Source organism: Mauremys mutica, chromosome 1, assembly GCF_020497125.1.
Source record: "Mauremys mutica isolate MM-2020 ecotype Southern chromosome 1, ASM2049712v1, whole genome shotgun sequence".
NCBI classification, from domain to species: Eukaryota; Metazoa; Chordata; order Testudines; family Geoemydidae; genus Mauremys; species Mauremys mutica.
The window spans coordinates 247,984,595-248,005,194 of NC_059072.1; the positions used below are offsets into that span (position 1 = coordinate 247,984,595).

The 20,600-nt window shown below is 41.7% G+C and overlaps 1 protein-coding gene across 7 annotated transcripts in view; it reads left to right on the forward strand.

Annotated features, from left to right (window-relative positions):
* The window catches only part of LOC123364283 (interleukin-1 receptor type 1-like), a 57,663-nt gene that overhangs the window by 15,586 nt on the left and 21,477 nt on the right, over positions 1–20,600 (forward strand). For 5 of the 7 annotated variants that reach the window (XM_045006299.1, XM_045006261.1, XM_045006278.1 and 2 more), the window contains 6 exons: positions 1,609–1,692; positions 3,321–3,387; positions 6,878–7,109; positions 11,108–11,297; positions 13,593–13,767; positions 17,668–17,733. In XM_045006299.1, the coding sequence (XP_044862234.1) occupies positions 3,327–3,387; positions 6,878–7,109; positions 11,108–11,297; positions 13,593–13,767; positions 17,668–17,733 (724 nt within the window). In that variant the 5' untranslated portion in view covers positions 1,609–1,692; positions 3,321–3,326. Of the gene's footprint in view, positions 1–121; positions 1,693–3,320; positions 3,388–6,877; positions 7,110–11,107; positions 11,298–13,592; positions 13,768–17,667; positions 17,734–20,600 lie in introns of all 7 variants that reach the window. The other 2 variants (XM_045006313.1, XM_045006305.1) reach the window with 2 other exon arrangements.

Sequence of the window (20,600 nt, forward strand, 5' to 3'; positions counted from 1 at the left end):
ACTTCTTCAGATGCAAGACATCAGCTTGCATCTGAAGAAGTGGGTATTCACCCACGAAAGCTCATGCTGTAAAACGTCTGTTAGTCTATAAGGTGCCACAGGACTCTTTGCTGCTTCTAAGGTTCAGGATGTTGAATTTCTTGAATTCTCTTAGATTTGGAATAACATCCTGAACCCTTTCCTTTTAGGAGGCGACAGGTGTTTTACTATAATTGATTACACACTGACAGATTTTTTTTTTCCTGCTGCTCCTTACTTAGCCAGCCAGTCTGGTTTCTGTTTTTGGATGGCACATGGATCAGTTTTACTGTGAGCCTTAGCCTTTTTAATCAAAGGGGGCTTCTGTAAACAAAAGGCTAACTCAACCATATTATATACTAAAATAGGGTATTTTATCTTGGAGCCATCAGTAAAGGTAAAACCACTTCTAAGCTGAAAGAGTAAAAAGTCTGTTAAGGAGTTGTACACCCAAACAGTGTCTGAATATAGTATAACTGTATAATCTTCCAGCTATGCATGTCTCTTTGGGACATGGCTCATGTAATACTGGAATCACAAAGGGTTCTTTCCCCAAATCATTTACCACTGTTTGACAAATCAGCTTGTTAGTCAAATCTAAAATTAACCTGTGCTTCATCAGAAAATCTGCTTCCAACAGGCTTTGTGGTTTTGGTAATTTTGCCAGAGCAAACACACGAGTCCTGCATAAAACTCCTATGTGGGCTATCAGTGGGTGTGATAGGCTGTTTCATAAAAGTTTCAAGAAACATGACTCCTCTTCCTGCCAACGGTGACATGGCTTGGTGAGGGTCATATAATACAGATATACTTGCATCTATATCAACAATGAACATTACCTTGTGACCCCTTATGAGAGCTGATACAGTTAGTTTCCCTGCTCTGTCTGTATATTAGGAGGACATTATACGACATGATGGAGTCTGGTGGCGTGGTTATGAATGTGTATACTCTCCCTCTCCCCCTCACCTTACTTAGTTTCTGGAGCTAAATTATTTTCATAGCTGTTCCTTATGGTCTTAGCCTATGATCTCATTTGACCTCCTGCAAAACATAAGACAAATAATCTTGCCCAATAACGTCTACATCAAGCCCCTAATTTCTACTTGAGCTGTAGCATGTCTTTCAGGAAGATATCCTGTCTTGATTTAAATATGTCAAGTTAACCTGTGTGTGTGTGTGATTGTCTAGTTCTTCATCATCTGGGGCGGGGAGGGGTGGCTTTCTCAGATTGTATGCTTTGACAGTCAGATTCTTTATCTGGGCTTTTCCCCTCTTCTCGCTTTTGATTGGCATTAACTCTGACACCTGTATAATGCCGCCTTTTTGCTAAATTGTATTTCAGAAGTCATATTTAAAAATGAAGAATGTGGTGGTACAGATGGCATTCTTTGAGGTCTATACATGAACACCTGGTCCAGTTTTACCCAGAGGTCTTTAAATGAAAAAGTATCTTGCTCTATAGTACTGAAGATATTTCCTTGCTGACTTACTTAGAATGACCCTGGAAATTTGCCTTTGGAAATTTGTTATGCTCTTGTTTGCATGATGCATTTGACACTTTTGTAAGATTTATGTTTTTCTTTTCAGGTAAACCTAAATTTCAAGGATGGTGACCAACCCCTTGGCATATGTCAGGAAAAATACATAGAAGAGAGCTAAATAAAGACTAAGGTATGAATGCTTTCTCAAGCAACAAATCCGAAAGGAGGACACATTTGGATGTTGTTAAATTCTGTAATAGAGCCCAGTTCTCTTGAATGAATCCTAGAATCATAGAAATGCAGGACTGGAAGAGATCTTGAGAGGTCATCAAGTCCAGCACTCTGCACTGAGGCAGGGTCAGGTAGACTATCCCTGACAGGTGTTTAACTTGTTCTTAAAAACCTCCAATGATGGGAGGATTCTACAACCTCTCTAGGAAGCCTATTCCAGTGGTTAACTGTCCTTCTAGTTAGAAAGTTTCTCCTCATATCTAACCTCAGTCTCCCTTGCTGCAGATTAAACCAATTTCTTCTTGTTCTACCTTCAGAATCTATGCATTATCTCCCATTGCTCAGAAATTTTTATTTTTTCACCCAAACTTATTTGTGTGACTGTCACTAGAAAAGCTCAGCTCAGATCCAGCCGTTAGCTGTTTGGTTTTGATTACATATTAAGATTTCACAAACATTTCTTTAAAAAAAATACGGTGGAGTCCAAAAAATAAACATGAAACCTCCCTAGCTGAACAGAGAGTGAACTTGGGGGTGGGCGAATTCTGCTGCTTCTTCTACAGTGACCTAGGCCAGGGGTAGGCAACCTATGGCTTGGGCGCCAAAGGCGGCACGCGAGCTGATTTCCAGTGGCACTCACACTGCCCGGGTCCTGGCCACCGGTCCGGGGGGGGGCTCTGCATTTTAATTTAATTTTAAATGAAGCTTCTTAAACATTTTAAAAACCTTATTTACTTTACATACAACAATAGTTTAGTTCTATATTATAGACTTCTAGAAAGAGACCTTCTAAAAACGTTAAAATGTATTACTAGCACACAAAACCTTAAATCAGAGTGAATAAATGAAGACTCGGCACACCACTTCTGAAAGGTTGCCGACCCCTGACCTAGGCAAACCATCTGCAGAAGTCTAGATCAGAGACTCCCAAAATGTGGTCAATGGAAAACTGGCAGATCACATAGTGCTGTTGTTTGTTTCCCTCTGACAGAAACAGAATGGTTAGGGAGGCAATTACATTAAAATAAATGTGTGATTAATTTAGCTAAAATGATGCACTACTTCCTTATTACTTGGAAGGGAGGAGGTTGTCATAATGGGAAGGAGCAAGGGACTTGGAAGCTGGTTAACAGCAGATGAGTTGGGAGAGGGCTTGACGTGCTTTAAGGTGAAGAGACTAATTCTAGAGAAAGCAGGCCTATAAATGGGGGAAAAGAGGAAGATCTAGAGAAGAAGATTCAGTCCTTCGGAGCTGTGCATGCATTGTTTTACACACTAATGCATGCACAAACTGAGGTATTCATCTTCTCCAGCATTTAACTGAAGCATGCATGTTAAGAACAGCTAATTCTTCCCAATGCACTGTAGAACTTTATATATAAGCTGCTTGAAGTTTGAATTGACATGTTTTAATATATTCCAAGTATGTCTGGAGCTCTGCTTTTTCATATAAGCATCCTTTGCTACTTGTTTATTTCTTTTATCTACCCTGTAAAATACCTCCATACATTATATAACAAAATTACATAATTTAAAAAAAATTGAACACTTTTAGCATGTTTATGAAATATCTTGTTTTCTCTGCAGCAAAACATGATCTCTCCATTGTGGTTCATTTGCTGTATAATTCCTTATGTTTCTTCATTCAATGCTGGTAAGTCAAACATGTTTATTAATAATTGAATTATTTCTAAAATGAGTTATTTTCAGTATATACATGAGTTCAGTAATAGTACAACAGAGAAGGCTGTCTTGCACTCTGCCATACCAGAGGTGTGGGTGTATTGATTGGATGCCCTTTCTAGGGTGTCATTTTACCAAAGATGATGATGACTGCATGCTATGTGGCCTGACAGACTTGTAAATGTATCAAAATGTAAACTCTACAAATATAGAGGGAAACTTTAAAAATAGGTGTCTTAATCTTTCTTAAAAGTACTTATTTCTAGAATTAAAACGGTCTTTTTATAACAGCATTGTTTACGATGTAGCGTTTGCATACTCAAGGTGTGCAATAGCTCAGCACACCAGTGGTAGATATCATCCATATAGGTGATAGTGCAGTGATTCTCAAACTTTTGTACTGGTGACCCCTTTCACATAGCAAGCCTCTGAGTGCGACCCCCCCCCCCATAAATTAAAAACACTTTTTAATATATTTAACACCATTGTAAATGCTGGATGCAAAGCAAGGTCTGGGGTGGGGGCTGACAGCTCACGACCTCCCCATGTAATAACCTCACCACCTGACCCCCAGTTTTTGAACCCCTGTGTTAGTGCTTTTGAGCTTACTCAGAATGTCCTGGACAATGATAGCTATGCACCTATTAGCGGGCAATTTCTGGCTCCAGTCATAGGTAGAATCTTGCTTTTTGGGTTTACGATTGCAGGGTTGAAGACTGAATTTGTAATCTTATCCCCATATTCACTTGGAAGTCACAACTCTCCTTAACTTCTGTCACAGTGAAGACTGTCTTTCATTTGCCATGGAGCATTCTATAGGATAGAAATTCTGTTTAGCATCTCTTTGTAACAGAGTGGAGCATGAACTGTATTACTGAAGAGAGTTTTCTTTGTCTGTTACAGCATCTATAATATCCCAGTGAGTAGAACTGTTGTGCTTAGTGAATAGCAAGGCTAATCTCTCAGAAAGAAAGATTATATGAGTTTAGTAGTCTCCGCCAATAACATTCTGGTGCTTATGAATTCAAATGTATTTATCCAAAACATTCAGAAATTCCAGAAGGGGATAATATGTGAAGTCAAGTACGCACAGTATCTCAGTAAAATAAGTGAAAAAAGTATACTTTTATTATTGAAAAACAAACTTTGTTTTTGCAAACAATTAATTGAAATTCAAAATTCGCAGGGAGGATATAAGTCAGTGGCTTTACTGACTATTTCTTCTGTCTATGACAGTGTTTCCCAAACTTGGGATGCCACTTGTGTAGGGAAAGCCCCTGGCAGGCCGGGTCAGTTTGTCTGCAGGTTCCGCCGATCACGGCTCCCACTGGATCGCGGCAAACCGCGATCCAGTGGGAGCCGTGATCGGCGGAACCTGCGGACGGGGCAGGTAAACAAACTGCCCCGGCCCACCAGGGGCTTTCCCTACACAAGCGGCGACCCCCGTTTGGGAAACACTGGTCTGTGAAATTCTAAATTCATGATAGTATAAGGCAGTGACAAGATCTTACTTTTTGTGTTTTTATTGCTAAGGTGGTTACATGTTGTACAAGGTGCCCTAATGACTAGGGTTATGGCTCTAGGCCAGCAGTGGCCAAACTTACTGACCCTCCTAGCCGCATTCGATAATCTTCAGAAGTGAGAGAGCCAGGGCGCACCTGCAGGGGCTCGGGGCTTCAGCGTCACAGGAGGCACCTGATGGGGCTTCAACCCCACTCCTGCTGAAGGCCCAAGCCCTGGCAGGTATGCCTCAAGGGGCAGAAGCCCCAAGACTCCCCCTCCCCTCTGGGCAGAAGTCCTTGCCTCAGCACTCTGCTGCAAGGCAGAGGTCACAAGGTTCCCACCCCCTGTCTGGTAGGTGGAGAATGGAGTGCGGGGCGGGGCGAGGGGGGAGCTCTGTGAGCTACACTTCAATGGTAAAAGAGCCGCATATGGCTCGTGAACCACAGTTTGACCACCCCTTCTCTAGGTATTTCAGGAAAGCTATAGATAAATCACTTAAAAAAATCTTTTCAATTCTATGTAAACTGTAACATATTTAAAGTGTTGGCAGCCTTAGAGGGCATAATGTTAGTCTGGTCCTGAAATTGTGTATGTAGCTCCCAGTTTACTTGTGTACTGACTTAATAGAAATTAGGATTGCACAGAGCAATGACATTCTTCTCCCCTCTTAACGAGAGCAGTCTTGAACAGATCCAAATTGATTTGTACTCCATTGAAAACTAGCGAGTATATTTTAAATTATTTGGCAAATGGCATAGACCGGGTTTGGGGGGGGGGAGAAAAAGGAGGACTAAATTGGTAAGTGAAAAATTTTAATTTTAAGGTTCTATGCAATAAAATATGAATGTGGGTTTCCTCTTTAAAAATGCAATTCTGGATTTGTATAGCAATTCAATATATCATGGATTTAGAAGCTTTTCAGTAAGGTTCAATTTTTATCAAGTATTTTAGACACTCAGTGTTACAAAAGTAAGAAAAAATGTGAAATCGGTTCTGTGGCCAACTGACCTGCTCCGTTTATATGGCTGTGGTTAAACTGACCTCTTAGGTATGCAGATCTGTGTTGTTCTATCTTCCACTGAGGTCTGAATGCTTGCAGTCCCTATTTTTTTGTTTAAGGACTTCTTGCAAGTGTACATGCCTTGCCTTAACTTGTTACATACCGGTAGTCATAATTAGTGAAGTCCTGTTTATGCTTAGCATGTAATGCTCAAGCAACGTTTGCCATATTAAATGAAAATCTGGAAGTGTGGGGGAGACATGGCAACTTGCAGGATTGGTCACAGGGATATATGCTAAAACTGAAGACTACTTGGTCTGAACGGTTGACTTGCTACTGACCTCATCTGGTCATGTTACATGCTGCAGATTCAGATCTTGTCAACTTTCTTGCCTATCGTTCTCCAGTGCCAGAAACCACCACTGAAATGCCCTCTCCAGCCTGGATTTGGTCCCACCAGGTCAGAACTGAGTCACATTGTCTAGAGCACTGTGGGGGAAACTTGCACTGCCCCTAGCCTGTACAGCACTTATTGTGACAATGTTTACATTGCCAATCTAGTATCTTGTAGAGTACTAAAATTCACTGCTTGTCTTTAAATAGAAAGAACAGGAAAATTACATCCTGAAGATCATGAAGTTCAATGAATTTGACATCTTTATATACTGCTCTTTATATTGAGGCTACTGGAGTTAAATATATCTCTTGTATGACCACCTATTTTAAAGGGTATTGTGTGACTTAAAGCTTGTGAATGTTTTTGAAGTCCTCAAATGGAAGGTGCTAAACAAATGCAAACAATAATATAAATTGTTACTGAAAAATAACTCCTCAGTCTTGTATCTTTGTAACTGAATAATTTAAGTTACCTCTACCAGTAAAATTGAGGAAAAATTAACAAAAAAAAGAAACAATTTTGGTAATTTCTTCTTATTATTATTTTTATTTTTTTTTTCAGAAGAAAGGAAGCTGTCTAGTCATTTTGTACTTGTAGGAGAGCCTATTGCTATCAGTTGTCAAATAGCTAAAATTCCAACACTTCACTCTGACTACAATCTGACTTGGTCTAGAAATGGTAGTGATACACCAATAACTACAGAGACACATTCCAGAATCCATCAGCAAGATAACGTGCTTTGGTTTATTCCTGCAACTTTAGAAGATTCAGGACTTTATGAATGTAACATAAGGTAAGGGCCTGTATTTTTATAAATGTTTTTACATGCAAAATTGTTCTACAAAAGGGAAAAATGATCACACATGAAGGACAGAAATGTATTTTTGGTGTTAATCTAGTGTGTAAAGACTTTTATATATTTGCATGGAAACAGTTAGACATCTTTTCAGCTCTGTTTTTGATACTGTACTGATATATCTGAGTTTCTTCCATGCTAGTAGAACTTGACTTAAAATTATACTTTATGCTTGTATAATGGTTTTTCATCAAAGTGCTTTAGCACTATTAACTAATTGAATTTTTTTGGAAGTGTAAATTTGTAAGTATACTTTTTAACTCTATTAATGAATCACTTCATATTTAATTTTATAGTCTGTTTCTGACAGACAGTAAAACAATTTTACTTTCTTGGTTTGATTAAGTTAATCAGGAGACTGAGAAATATCGGGGTGAGGTGAATTTAGCCCAGTCACGTTTTAAAAATAATAGTTATCTACGGTAGTTTTACATGTCTCACTAAACACTATTTTAAAGTATGAATTAAAATACTAAGAGTAAAAGAAATACAACTTATTGAAAATCAAGGCACCATGTTATACAGACTGCTTTGTCAAATACTCTTTAGGCTTTTCAGTTTTTTTAAGAGGACAGATAGATGAAGATGATGATGATTGGAATATCTTTCATCCAAAACGAGAGCCAGGACTGTAGAAGCAAAGAAGAAAGTAAAGCAATTCTTCTCATCTTCCTTTGGGATTTAAAAATCCCACTTCTCCTTACTTCATAGGGTGACAGAAGCTCAGTTTTGTTCATAGGGCTCTGCCTACATTAGGATTTTATACATTAGAAATAAAGCCTAATATTCATTCTGTACCAACAGGATTTTTTTTCCAAAAAGTACAGCAGTGGGTGGGCAGGAATTCTCCTCCTTTTCATTGCACACTGGCTATCGTCAACATAAGTTTTTCAAGTAGCCCAATCCGGAGTGCACTGCAGTAATATTAGATCTGTGTCACAAGGACATGAATTAGGGTCACCAGGTTTGGATTGCGAATGGAATGACGTAGTCTGGAGGCATTACTGACAGGGGTAAATAGCACTGACCATGCTCAGAGCTTGAACTTCTGATTTATGCCCCTGACCTAGGCTGTATATCCCATTAACCTTTGAAGTGGCGACTTGTCAAAAATTGGCAAGCATCAGGGTGAGAGGGAATGCAACTCTTGCACGTCCCATCAAACAATCCAGCATTATTTTAACTCAATTAGGAGTCTCATAGACTTTAGGGTCAGAAGGGACCATTATGATCATCTAGTCTGACCTCCTGCACAACGCAGGCCACACAATCTCACCCATCCACTCCTGTAGCAAACCCTTAGCCTCCGTGATGAGCTGCCAAAATATTAACAGGTTCCTTCCTCCTCACCCCACGAGGGGGCTGTGGCCGCCCCCCCCCGGCCTCCTACCCAATCCAACCCCCCGCGTTCTTTGACCACCACCCCCCAGAACCCCTGCCCCATCCCCCCTTCCCTGACCACCCCCTGCTGCCCCATCCAACCCCTCCTCTCATTCCTGATTGCCCCCCGAGACCCCTGCCCCATCCAACCACCCCTTCTCCCTGCCCCTGACTGCCCCCTGCCACTCCATCCAACCCCTGCTCCTTCCTGACTGCCTCCCCAGGACCCTTGCCCCCATTCAATTCCCCTGTTCCCTGCTCTCTGACCGCCCCACCCCTATCCACCCCCCCATGACCCCCCAAACTCCCCTGCCCTCTTACAGCGCTGCCTGGAGCCGATCCGCCGGGACCAGCACCGGCGCCGCGGAGCCCGAGCTGCAGCGCCAGGACCAGCACTGGCACTGGCGCTGCGGGGCCCGGGCCGGAGCCGCAACCGTGGGGGCCGGGACCAGCACCGGCGCCGCGGGGCCCGAGCCGCAACTGCGGGGCCGGGCGCAGCACCGGTGCCTGGGACCGGCCGGGCCGGAGCCAGCACCGGTGCCAGCGCTGTGGGGGTCAGGCGGGAGCCGCAACCGCGGGGGCCGGGCTGGAGCTGCGGGGCCCGGGCCCAGCACCGGCGCCCGGGACCGGCCGGAGCCGCTGCGCCAGGACCGGCGCCCGGGACCGGCCGGAGCCGCAGCGCCAGGACCAGCACCGGAGCTGCAACCGCGGGGGCCGGAACCAGCACCGGCACCGTGGGGGCCGGGCTGGAGCTGTGGAGCCGAAGCTGGGGGCACTCGGCGGGGGCCGGGACCGGGCTGGGGCGGGGGGCGCTCGGCCAGGGGGTGCCAGGCTGGAGGGAGCCGCGCTCCGGGACCAGGAGCTGGGCTGGAGGGAGCCGCTGAGCCAGCCGCACCTCTCCTCCCCTCCCCTCCCCTCCGCGCCCCAGCTTACCTGCCTGCCTGTTGCTTGTTCAGGCTTCCCGCGAACATCTGATTCGTGGGAAGCAAGGGAGGGGGAGGAGAAGGGGGGCGGAGCAGGAGAGGAGGGGGAAGTGAGCTTGGGCCGGAGTTTTTGTTAAATAAAGCCCTTATAGAACCGGTTGTCCTGGAACAACCGGTTCTAAAAGGCCTACTAAATTTAACAACCGGTTCCTGCGAACCGGCTCAAGCTCACCACTGCTTAGCCTATGTCTGAGTTATTGAAGTCCTCAAATCATGGTTTAAAGACCTCAAGCTGCAGAGAATCCTCCAGCAAGTGACCTGTGCCCCATGCTGCAGAGGAAGGCGACTGCCAATCTGCCCTGGAGGAAAATTCTTTCCCGACCCCAAATATGGCGATATGGGCTTACCCAGTTTTTAAATATTCAATTTTGAGTTGTGGCAATAGTCTGTTAGGCACCTCTTATTTTCCCCCATTGTGTGGGAATTAAAGTATATAGATGGGACCTGATTGCAGAGCAGTGATATAACCCAAACCTTATATATATTTTTTTTAAAAAAAGGTTCAAGTGCATTTCCCTGTTGGTAGGGCCTTACCAAATCCATGGTCCATTTTGGTCAATTTCACAGTCGTCGGATTTTAAAAATAATAAATTTCATGATTTCAGCTATTTAAATCTGAAATGTCAGAGTGTTGTAATTGTAGGGTCCTGACCCCAAAAAGGAGTTGTGTGTAGGGGTGAGGGTTGCAAGGTTATTGTAGGGGTGGTTGCGGTACTGCTACCCTTACATCTGTGCTGCTGCTGGTGGCGGCGCTGCCTTCAGAGTTAAGCAACTGGAGAGCGGCGGCTGGTGACCAAGAGCCAACCTCTGAAGGCACAGCTGCCACCAGCTGCAGCACAGAAGCAAGGATGACATGGTATGGTATTGCCACTCTTACTGCCCTTAACTGCTTTCCTTCCAATTTCACTTTGTTTTCAGACTCATGGAAATACTAAAAGTAAACTATAAAAAATAAATTTTAGCCTGATAATGTAAAAATTGTCTTTGATCATGTTTCTCTCCTTTGAATTATTTTTAGACTATTTAGTGACTGTAGATCAGTGCTTCTCAGAGCCGGTCCACCGCTTGTTCAGGGAAAGTCCCTGGTAGGAAAGTCCAGGCCAGTTTGTTTACTTGCTGCATCTGCAGGTTCGCCGCTCCAGGCCAATGGGGGCTGCGGGAAGCGGCGCGGGCCTGGAGCGGTGAACTGCGGACAGTGGGAGCTGCGATCGGCTGAACCTGCAGATGCGGCAGGTAAACAAACTGTCCCAGACCGCCAGGGGCTTTCCCTGAACAAGCGGCGGCCCGACTTTGAGAAGCACTGCTCTAGCTGAGTTGGGGAGAGAGTTCAGTCACTTCACAAAACCTTTAACACTGATCAGCAATGGTGTAGACTCTGGCCAAGATTTTCAGAAATGGATACCTTTTTAAAATCTGGATTTAGGAGCCCAACTTTACTCATTTTTGAAAATCTTGACTTCTGGCTGAAGTCTCATTTCTGCCTTTCCAGTCAGGGATCCAGAGCCTGACTTGCATTATTGTGGACTTGGGAAGTACTAGTAATGGTCCAATTTGTCGCTGTTCTCATTACAGGAATTCTGACAGCTCTGACAAAGAATATATACAGCTACATGTTTTCAAGAACAATGATGGCTTATGTTTTAATGGAGAAACTATGTATAAACAAAAAGTGTTTATGTCAATTGGTGGAAAGATTACATGTCCTAATCTGGAATATTTTAATGATGAAAATGATACCGTACCTGAAATACAGTGGCATAAGGTACTGTGTATATGTATTTTTACTGTAACATTCCCTATCATATAATTTAACACTTCTAGTAAGCTAACTGTGCATGATAATGAGAGAAAAAAAGACAAGATTTTTTTTCTGTGTAATGTGAATGGCTACCTAACTTTCCAAATCTATTGGAATATTATAGGAAACATAATAAGAATGTGCTTGCATTTAAAAAACCCAACCCCTCTATTTTTCCAAAGCATATTCTAAAGGATTCTGATCTATACTTAAATTGTAAGATAGTCCATAATATTTCGGCATCAAAAATGTGAGTGTGATCTTGCTATATGTTACTTTGATGTGTAATTGGTTAAAAGTATGAAGTACATGAACACATTACACTTTTAATCCTGCAATTGGACACTTTTCTTTTGTAGTTTACAATTCGTAAAAACCTGTTGGACTTGCTTTGTCTACTAAAGATGAAATAAATAATCTGGCACTTTACATTACTAGTTCAGCTTCAGCTTCAAAGAAAATAAAGCTCATCAAAACTCTTAAATCTTCTGCTTCAGTAACAGGAAAGTATCTGACATTTTAGGCCACACAGACCTGAAAGGGTATAGATTCTGGTCCCAAAGCAAGCTAAATAATCTAGGGGAACAGCTGGCCTCCTGTGTAAAAGTCAAAACCCAGAAGCCCTGTTATAGGTGGTCCTCTGTCTGGCTGGGGGCACAAGTGCTTGTGTGTCTGATGAAGCCTAGGATGAGAGCAAACTGGCTGAAACTCAATCTAGGCAAGATGGAGGTGGTGGTGGTGATGATGATGATGATTTCCTGGGGAAGCATCTAGAGAAGTGTCATATTCCTGTATAAATGATGGAGGGAGGGGGAGTAGGGATTCAGCCTTATTGATGATAGGTGGGCATACCGTTTTAGGAGTGCTTTTGTTGTTTTAGACATTAGTGGCCAAACTTTTTTTCATATGCATATTAGCACAATGATTGCGGTGACATACAACTCTGATATAAATCACCAGTGATCTATGCATTTGTCACCAATAATGCACTGTACAAGAGATTTACTCTTGAAAATTAACTAAAAGCTACAGCTGTCACAATGCGGTAGTCCACTTATTTAGTGGGGTTGGCTTTAAGGAGCATGCTATATGGGGGCTTTGTACACTGCACTGACTTTCTATTCGCTTCTAGCTACAATTCAAATTGTTGATCTTCAAAGTCTTAAGTGGTTTTTGGGGGTCTGCTTAATGGAGAAATTGCATCTTTCTGCATGCACCGTGATTAGGTTGGGGGGGGGATACCTACACTGCTTTAAAAATTGGGGTTTAAATTAATACTCATAGAAACACCTCCTTGCTGCACTCTGTGGGAAATTAAAGTAATCCATCACTTAAAGAATACACAGTACGTTTAATATCAAGACCCATATGATGGTTCAGCCATGCAATGTGCTCCCTGACTAATTCTCCCTCTTACCCGTTTCCCTAGAGTATCATGGGAAACTGTTCTTGGAAGTTTCATTGGAAAACTTCTAAAACAATGTTTTAATTGGAAGAGAACATAATGAAAAATCTGTTTAAATGTTTGAAAACATCTCTTCCAAAATTTAAAAACAAAAAATAAAATCCATTAATTCAAGGGCCTCGTTATTCACTGCCAGGAAGAAGAAATGAGTTCTACTTGTGATCTCTTAGTGTAGGAAGAAAGCACTTAGCTCCTGCAAGATAGTTAAATGCCTATGCCAGCCAGGTAAGAAACAGCACGAATATATGCTGTAAAGGTTAAATATCTGGATAGATGTCCTAGCTAGAGCTGGTTAAAAATTTTTGGACTAACATTTTTTTTAAAAAGGCATGGGTCAACTGAAGCATTTCACAATTTTGTGTTGAATTCACTGAATTGTGTCAGCTGGAAGAAAAAAGCTGCCCCTTGACTTTTTCAGAATGAATCTTTTCAATTCAAGATCGCTTCTGTTTTTGAATATGACTCCCATTTTATTTATTTTAAAAAAACCCTAACAAATCCTCTAACAAAACATTTCACTTTAGGTCTTGGTAGCGTCTCTTAAAATAGAATGACATTGTCAGTGTTTCAGTCCCAAAGCTCTGTACATTAAATTAGCAGTTATTAGAAATTCTTATTAAACTTGACAACTACCTCGCCATATTCAGAGAATATTTGGTAGTGTATATACACCTTGGGCAGGGAGCTGCATCTTACATGTTTGAAATAACACTCTTTTTTTTTTTTTGGCAAATGCTTTAATAATCAATATTTTATTAATACTCCCAAATCACAGCTATTTTTGCTTTATTTAGGAATGTAAGCCTGGATTACTGCAGGACAACAGATTTCTCTCTTCAAAGGGTGACATCTATCTTATAATTAATAACGTAACTGTGCATGACAAAGGAAACTACACATGCCAGACAACATATACTTATATGGGAATACAACATAATGTTTCACGAACCATTTATGTAGACGTTGAAGGTATTCATTTTATTTATTTATTTTTAAAAAAAATCTTTGGCTCTCCTGTGTTAAAGTTTAGGGTTAATAGAGCTAGTTATTGGCACACCACAGTACTACTAATCTTTCACCTTCAAAAAGTGCGGCTGGTTTGTAAAATTTAAAGGCATTGAAACTTTTCCAAATTATTCTTCCCCAGAATGTTAGAAATAAAGTACAATAGAATTTTGTGTTGGAACAATTACTCTTTCCCCTACTTGTATTTTGGATCAAATTAAGGCTTGCAGTCACCTTGTGGAAAAAGGTTTACCACACGCAGTTGAAAAAAACCTAGACTTGAGATCTGTTTCTTTGTGAGGAGAGGGTGAAAGACCATGTGACGCTAATTTCTGCTGAGCTACTGATAAAATTTAAACTACCAGAAACCAAACTCTCAATGTACTTGGCATAACAGAGCAAATGATAGCCAGGGCTTAAAGTGTATGAATTATTACTCTTGCCAGTACACTTCCAAAATAATTTTGTCGGTCCTGCAGTATTTTATTTTACTGAAGGCCAATGCGACATAATTGTGCATGTGTTTCAGTGTCTCAATACACAGTTGTGGAAGAGGTGACCTGTGATGATGGTAGTATAGGGAAGTGTCACTTGTTCTTAGCATTGTGTAGGTAGTTGAGGACAAAAGATGATCAATATTCGGCAAGAATAGGCCATTATCTGCATAGTATTTTTACACTTGAAGAATTCACTAGGGTCCATAAGACTCTTTAGAGGGGAGTATAAAACAGATTCACTCTCCCAGTGAGAGCACACGACAGTCCTGACTGAAAACAATAAGAGGAAATTGCCTTTGGCAAGATTATCAATTCTGCTTAAAATGAAAAATCAAGTGTGTGTATATGTGCAGAGCTGGAAATAATGTAGGGAATTTTGTCTTTGTAGCTGTGACAGCCTAAATTATTGCAAAGTGCTCACCTGAAAAGACATAAAAACCAAAAGAATACATAATCAGAAGGGGGAATTCCAGTTTCAAGTTGCACAAAACCTGTATTTGCTGAGCTAGGAACGTTGCTGGGTCAGCAACTACTTCTAGAAACTTGAATGGAGTTGGTGGCCAAGAGCACCTTTTCTTCTGCATCTGGCTAATCATTTTTGTTCTCCTCTTTCAAAGCCTGTCCTTATTTCACTAATCTATGCCTCTTCGATTTATGGACTAGACTACCACAGTGTGGCTTGTTTGGGACCACACAAGACCCACTTGAAGATTACAGCAGGAACAAAACATGTTTTCCTGCCTGCTTTGGTAGTTGTAGGCAATAGGAACGCACTCTACCAGTTCAACAGTTCACCTGTTCCCTATTTGCTTTTGGGTGCAATTTAAGGTATTGGCTTTTTGGTACTTGATATCTGGGTTACTGCCTGTCCCTGTGGTTTGCCACAGCATTTGAAGTCAGTTTAGCTTTCAACCAAACGCCTAGCTTAATCTGGGATACGTCCATTGGAGTATTATCGATTCTAGGATTAGCTCCTTCCGCTGATGCAACAGAGCCTGGGTTTTGTTGACCTTTAGGGCAGAATATTGGGCTTTGTGTATCTCTGTGAGAAGACACACATTTGTATATATGTGTATTTACAGGCCTCCGTAGACATGTGGAAGGAAGTATTATACATTTAAAATATAACATAGAAATCTCAGTGTAACTCCTAAAAGATTTGAGACCTTATCTCTGTCTTGCACTAGGAGCACAAGTGCTTTCTTGTGATGGCGTCCAAACTTTCTGCTTTATATGGGCAGATAAATAGGAAAAGGGTCAGAACATTGACTCAGAAGGACATGGATGGGAAATACAGCAGCAGAGATGGGGGAGGGACAGGCAAGATGGGGTTAGGACTTCTTTTTAATTTGCAGAGAGAAGGATGTGGCAAGTAGAGCTAGGCAGGGAACAGTTCTCCAAGCTGGCAAATACTCTTGGGGTTCATAAGTTTTTTGCCTGATTTTTTGATACAGTGAAAATCTCCAATATTTGTGAACCAAAAAACCCTGATTTTTCTTTTGTTTGGGTCAATTAAAACATTTTTTTCCAATTTCAACCTTTTCACTTTAACCTTTTTAGTTTACTTAGCTTAAAATTTGAAACAAAGTAGTTTTTGAACTAAAAAAACTGAAAGTTTTCATTTAAAAAATGTATAAACAAAACATTTTGGCAATTTTGAATTTGTTTTTCAAGTCAGGAAATTCTAAACTGACTCTGCACAAACAGTTTCAGTTTTGATAAATCAGCATTTTTTGACTGACAAATATTTTGTCAAAAAACTTCTGACCAGCTCTAGTGCCTTCCTGCAGGATTCAGGGCTCAGTGTGCCATTCAGAAACATAGTTGCTTGGGAAGCAGATCTGCCCAACATCTAACATTTGGCTAGAGGTGTTCTGGTATTCAGGCCCCATCTTGCAGCTTCCCAGTCTTCCTGCTGACATATTTGGCATTTGACAGGTTCCCAATAGGTAGCGGGAGCAGATTTGACTTGAGAACATCATCTTACCCTGCTAGTCTCTTGCTCACTCTAATTTAGTTCCTCCCCTCTCCCTCTGTGAGGCTCTCAGAGGAAAGGAGAGAATCTCAGCCACTGTGAGCAGCAGCACCAGCTGTTGCTGAGAAGGAGGGCATGACATCTAAAGAAGAATTGATAAGGGAAAAGGAAATTAAGTGTCCATGTGTCAGGGAGAAAAAGTTGATGGGTTTGGGGGAGCTGATGGTTACTATGGAGGGACTTGTGTAGTGGAATGCCCACAAAGGAGTTTTATGCATAAAACCACACACGCTCGCTTGCTCTGTGTGTGTGTGACACACACACACACACACACACACACACACACACACACCATGCAAGCAAACCTGCTGGGAAACTACTCCTTATGGCTTGGGTGATCACCTTGTTTTCAGGAATCGGCTAGAACCACTACTGGTGGAGAGGGAGTGGTGGCTGGGGCATAAAATAGCTGACTACAACAAAATCACTAGCAGTTACATTAGTCCTTTTCCAATAAAAAGTTAGTTCCAAAGCTTGAGCCTCCAGCAAACCTAAAATATTAAAATGGGGAAACTGCCTTAGTATCAGCACTAGCTTTGGTATTGCCAGACGTGCTTGTGTGCATCTAAGGGGAGTCCTGAGATCCGAATTCACTGCTAGTGTCATGGCTGATGCATATGTATATGCAATGTTGTGGTGTCGAATGCTGACTGACGCTACAAGAACCACCATGAAAATAACCATTCTTCAAAAAAAAGGCTGCTTGAGATGAAACTTCCATCTTCAAGATTTTTGATTTGGTGATCTCTTTGGTTTAGATACTTGCATAACATTGGTTGGTATTCTACAAGAGCCTAAATAGAATAGGATTTTACCTGTGGCGAGAGGACAGCTATTACTTGCTGAAGACTGACCGTGATTGATAAAGCATACAAAACAATACAATTCCTGATTACTATACACTCGAAGCTCCAGTCCAGACATTATTTTACTAGATAAAACATACATGAAACATAGATTTGTGGTGAACATCCAAGATGTCAGTGAAATGTCCTCCCCCTTTTTCCCACTGCCCTTGTGAGTATCATGAGAATTTTTTTGGTATTAGGGTTCCTATAGATTTATTCCTATAAATCTGAAAATGTTTGCATATTTACAGGTAAGGTGAAACTTATGCCCAGTTTGATCCTAGAGTGAAATCCTTTAACCAAATAAAGAAAATCTATTATTACAGATATTGGAAAGTTTGAAATGACCTTTATGTGCATGAATATTCAGTACTTGGTAACATCATTGTCAACTACCCATAAAACAGAACTATTGTAAAACCAGTAGTGTAGCAGGGGTAATGCCCATTGGTTGTTAATCTTTTTTTTTAAATTTTTTTATTAGAGGGCCCAAAGAAGACACCACCAGTGTTTGTTTATCCAAAAAACCATTCGATTGAAGTAGAACTTGGTAAGTAATTGCCTTCTAACAAATAACAAATCATAGAATTGTAGGACTGGAAAGGACCTTGATAGGTCAACTAGTTTCAGTGCTGAGGCAGGACTAAGTATTATCTAGATCATCTCCTGAGAGGCATTTGTCTAACCTGTTCTTAAAAATCTCCAGTGATGGAGATTCCACAGCCTCCCTAGGTAACTTGTTCCAGTGCTTAACTACCTTTTACAGTTAGGAAGTTTGTCCTAATACCTATCCTAAATCTCCGTTGCAATTTAAGGTCTTTACTACTTGTCTTGTCCATAGTGGATAAGGAGAACAATTTATCATCCTCCTGTTTATAACAACTTTTTATGTACTTGAAGACTATTATCGTGTCCCCACCTCAGCCTTCTCTTCTCCAAACTAAACAAACATAATTTTTTCAATCTTTACTCGTAGGTCCTGTTTTCTAGACCCTTAATCATTTTTGCTCTCTGGACTTTCTCCAATTTGTCCACATCTTTCCTGAAGTGTGGTGCCCAGAATTGGACACAATACTCTAGTTAAGGCCTTATCGGTGCTGACTGTAGTGGAAGAATTACTTCGTGTCTTGCTTACAAAACTCCTGCTAATACATCCCAGAATAATGTTTGGTTTTTTTTTTGCAACAGTAGTACATTGTTGACTTTCATTTAGTTTCTGATCCTCTATAATCCCCAAATCCTTTTCTGCAGGACTCCTTTCTATGCAATCATTTCCCATTTTGTATTTGTGTGATTGGTTTATTCCTTCCTAAGAGTAGTACTTTGCATATGTCCTTACTGAATTTCATCCTGTTTATTTCAGACCATTTCTCCAGTTTGTCAAAATAATTTTGAATTCTAATCCAGTACTCCAAAGTGCTTGTAACCCCTCCCAGATTGGTATCATAATAGCAACCTGGCAAAAACAATCTGGAATCCTGGCTCTGTTGAAGTCAATGGCAAAACTCTCATAGATTTTAATAGGGCCAGGATCTTACCTGTGGAGTTGAGGATTTCTAAAAGCCAGATGACAATTCTACTTTGACTGCTTGCCGATACATATTTTGCTCTTGGAGCACATGTGCTCCTCATGCTCAGGATCAGTGTCTTTTGGCCATCAATGCCCACTGGGGGGAAGTGTACGTCTCTATAGCAACTAGACACCTGCAGCTGGCCTGTGAGCTTGGACTGTGGGGCTGTTTCACTGCTGTGTAGACATTTGGGCTTGGGCTGGAGCCCGGGCTCTAGGACCCTGCGAGGTGGGAGGGTCTCAGAGCTCAGGCTTCATCCCGAGCTAGGAAGTCTGCACAGCAGTGAAACAGCCCCGCAGCCCGAGCCCTGCATGCCTGAGTCAGCTGGCACAGGCCAGCTGCGGGTTTTTCTTTGCTGTGTAGACATAATCTTAGTGTCCTTGTGCTACTGTACTGAGGGCATACAGGGTGGACTGGGCCCAACTGCCACTCAGTTCCTTCTCACCACCAGTGGCTGTGAGATGGAGCTCTTCAGTGTCTACCTCTTGAAGCATCTTTTTTCGTAATTGCTATAGTTAATTGTTTGTAGATTAGTGTTACTTATAGATGGTTTGGGTAGTTGCCTACTGGCAAACTTCAGATTAGTGACTCTCAACCTTTCCAGACTACTGCACCCCTTTCAGAAGTCTGGTTTGTCTTGCGTACCCCCAAGTTCCACTTCACTTAAAAACGCCTCGCTACAAAATCTGATATAAAAATATGAAGTCTCACAGCACACTATTACTGAAAAATTGTGTACTTTCTCATTTTTACCATATAATAAAAAATCAATTGGAATATAGATATTGCACTTACATTACAGTGTTTGTACTGCTCTATATACTATACAAGTCACTGTCTGTATGATGTTTTAGTTTGTACTGACCTCACTAGTGCTTTTTCTGTATCCTGTTGTAAAACTAGGCAAATATCTAGATGACTTGATGTACCCCCGGAAGACCTCTGCGTACCCCCGGGGTACATGTATCTCTGGTTGAGAACCACTGCTTTAAATATTTTTTTATTGGTATTTGGAAGTTTTTCCTTCCATATTTTGTGGGTTTTTTTTCCTCAGATTGGGATTTTATTTCTGGCCCCAGGATTTAGTCATGTCCCCTTCCTAAATCACGCAGCCTGGAATCTATGTGAATCTGTTGCCCCTCCTGTAAGGCAGCAATTGTGATTGATGACAGGCATACCAGATACCTCATCTCTTCTCTATGGGGAAGCCCATATCTCTGACATATGGTTGGTGTGCAAGCTCTTTTCTAAAAGGACCTTAAAGGTTTGGGGAGGCGTGTCTTGAAATATTTGTTGAGGCTGGCTGCATGGAGCAGTCTCCTCTCCTCCCTCCGTCCCCTGACATTCCAGAAGTGCTCCTGTGAGTTTGGATTCACTAGCTCCCAGGCTCCATCTTCTAAGACCATTCTAGCTTTGGATTCAGTTAGGACTTTGTTTAAAGTCATCAGACAAAAAGGAGCATCACTTCTGTGGGAAAAGTAGGGCCGATCTCCCAACAGGCATTCTCAGTAAGAAGTCTTAAGTCACCTCACTGCTCCCATTCTAAAGAAACTCCATTGCCCAACCTGTGAACCACAGCAGCTCTAAGGCAGTGTGGCACTAGGGCTCTGGCATGATCTTGGGAATCCAAAGTTAACTGCCTCCAGTACAGAGGCCACAGCATTGGGAGTTACCTCAACACTGAGTGCTTCGATGCCATCTGTGATGGTATCAGCCTCATTGGTACTGCTCTTCTTGATGCTACTCTCTTCAGCACCAAGTGTGTCAGTACTGGGCATGTCCATACCATCAACCCTGATACTCTCTTCTCTCGCACTCAGGTTTGTAGCACCGTCCCTGTCGATAC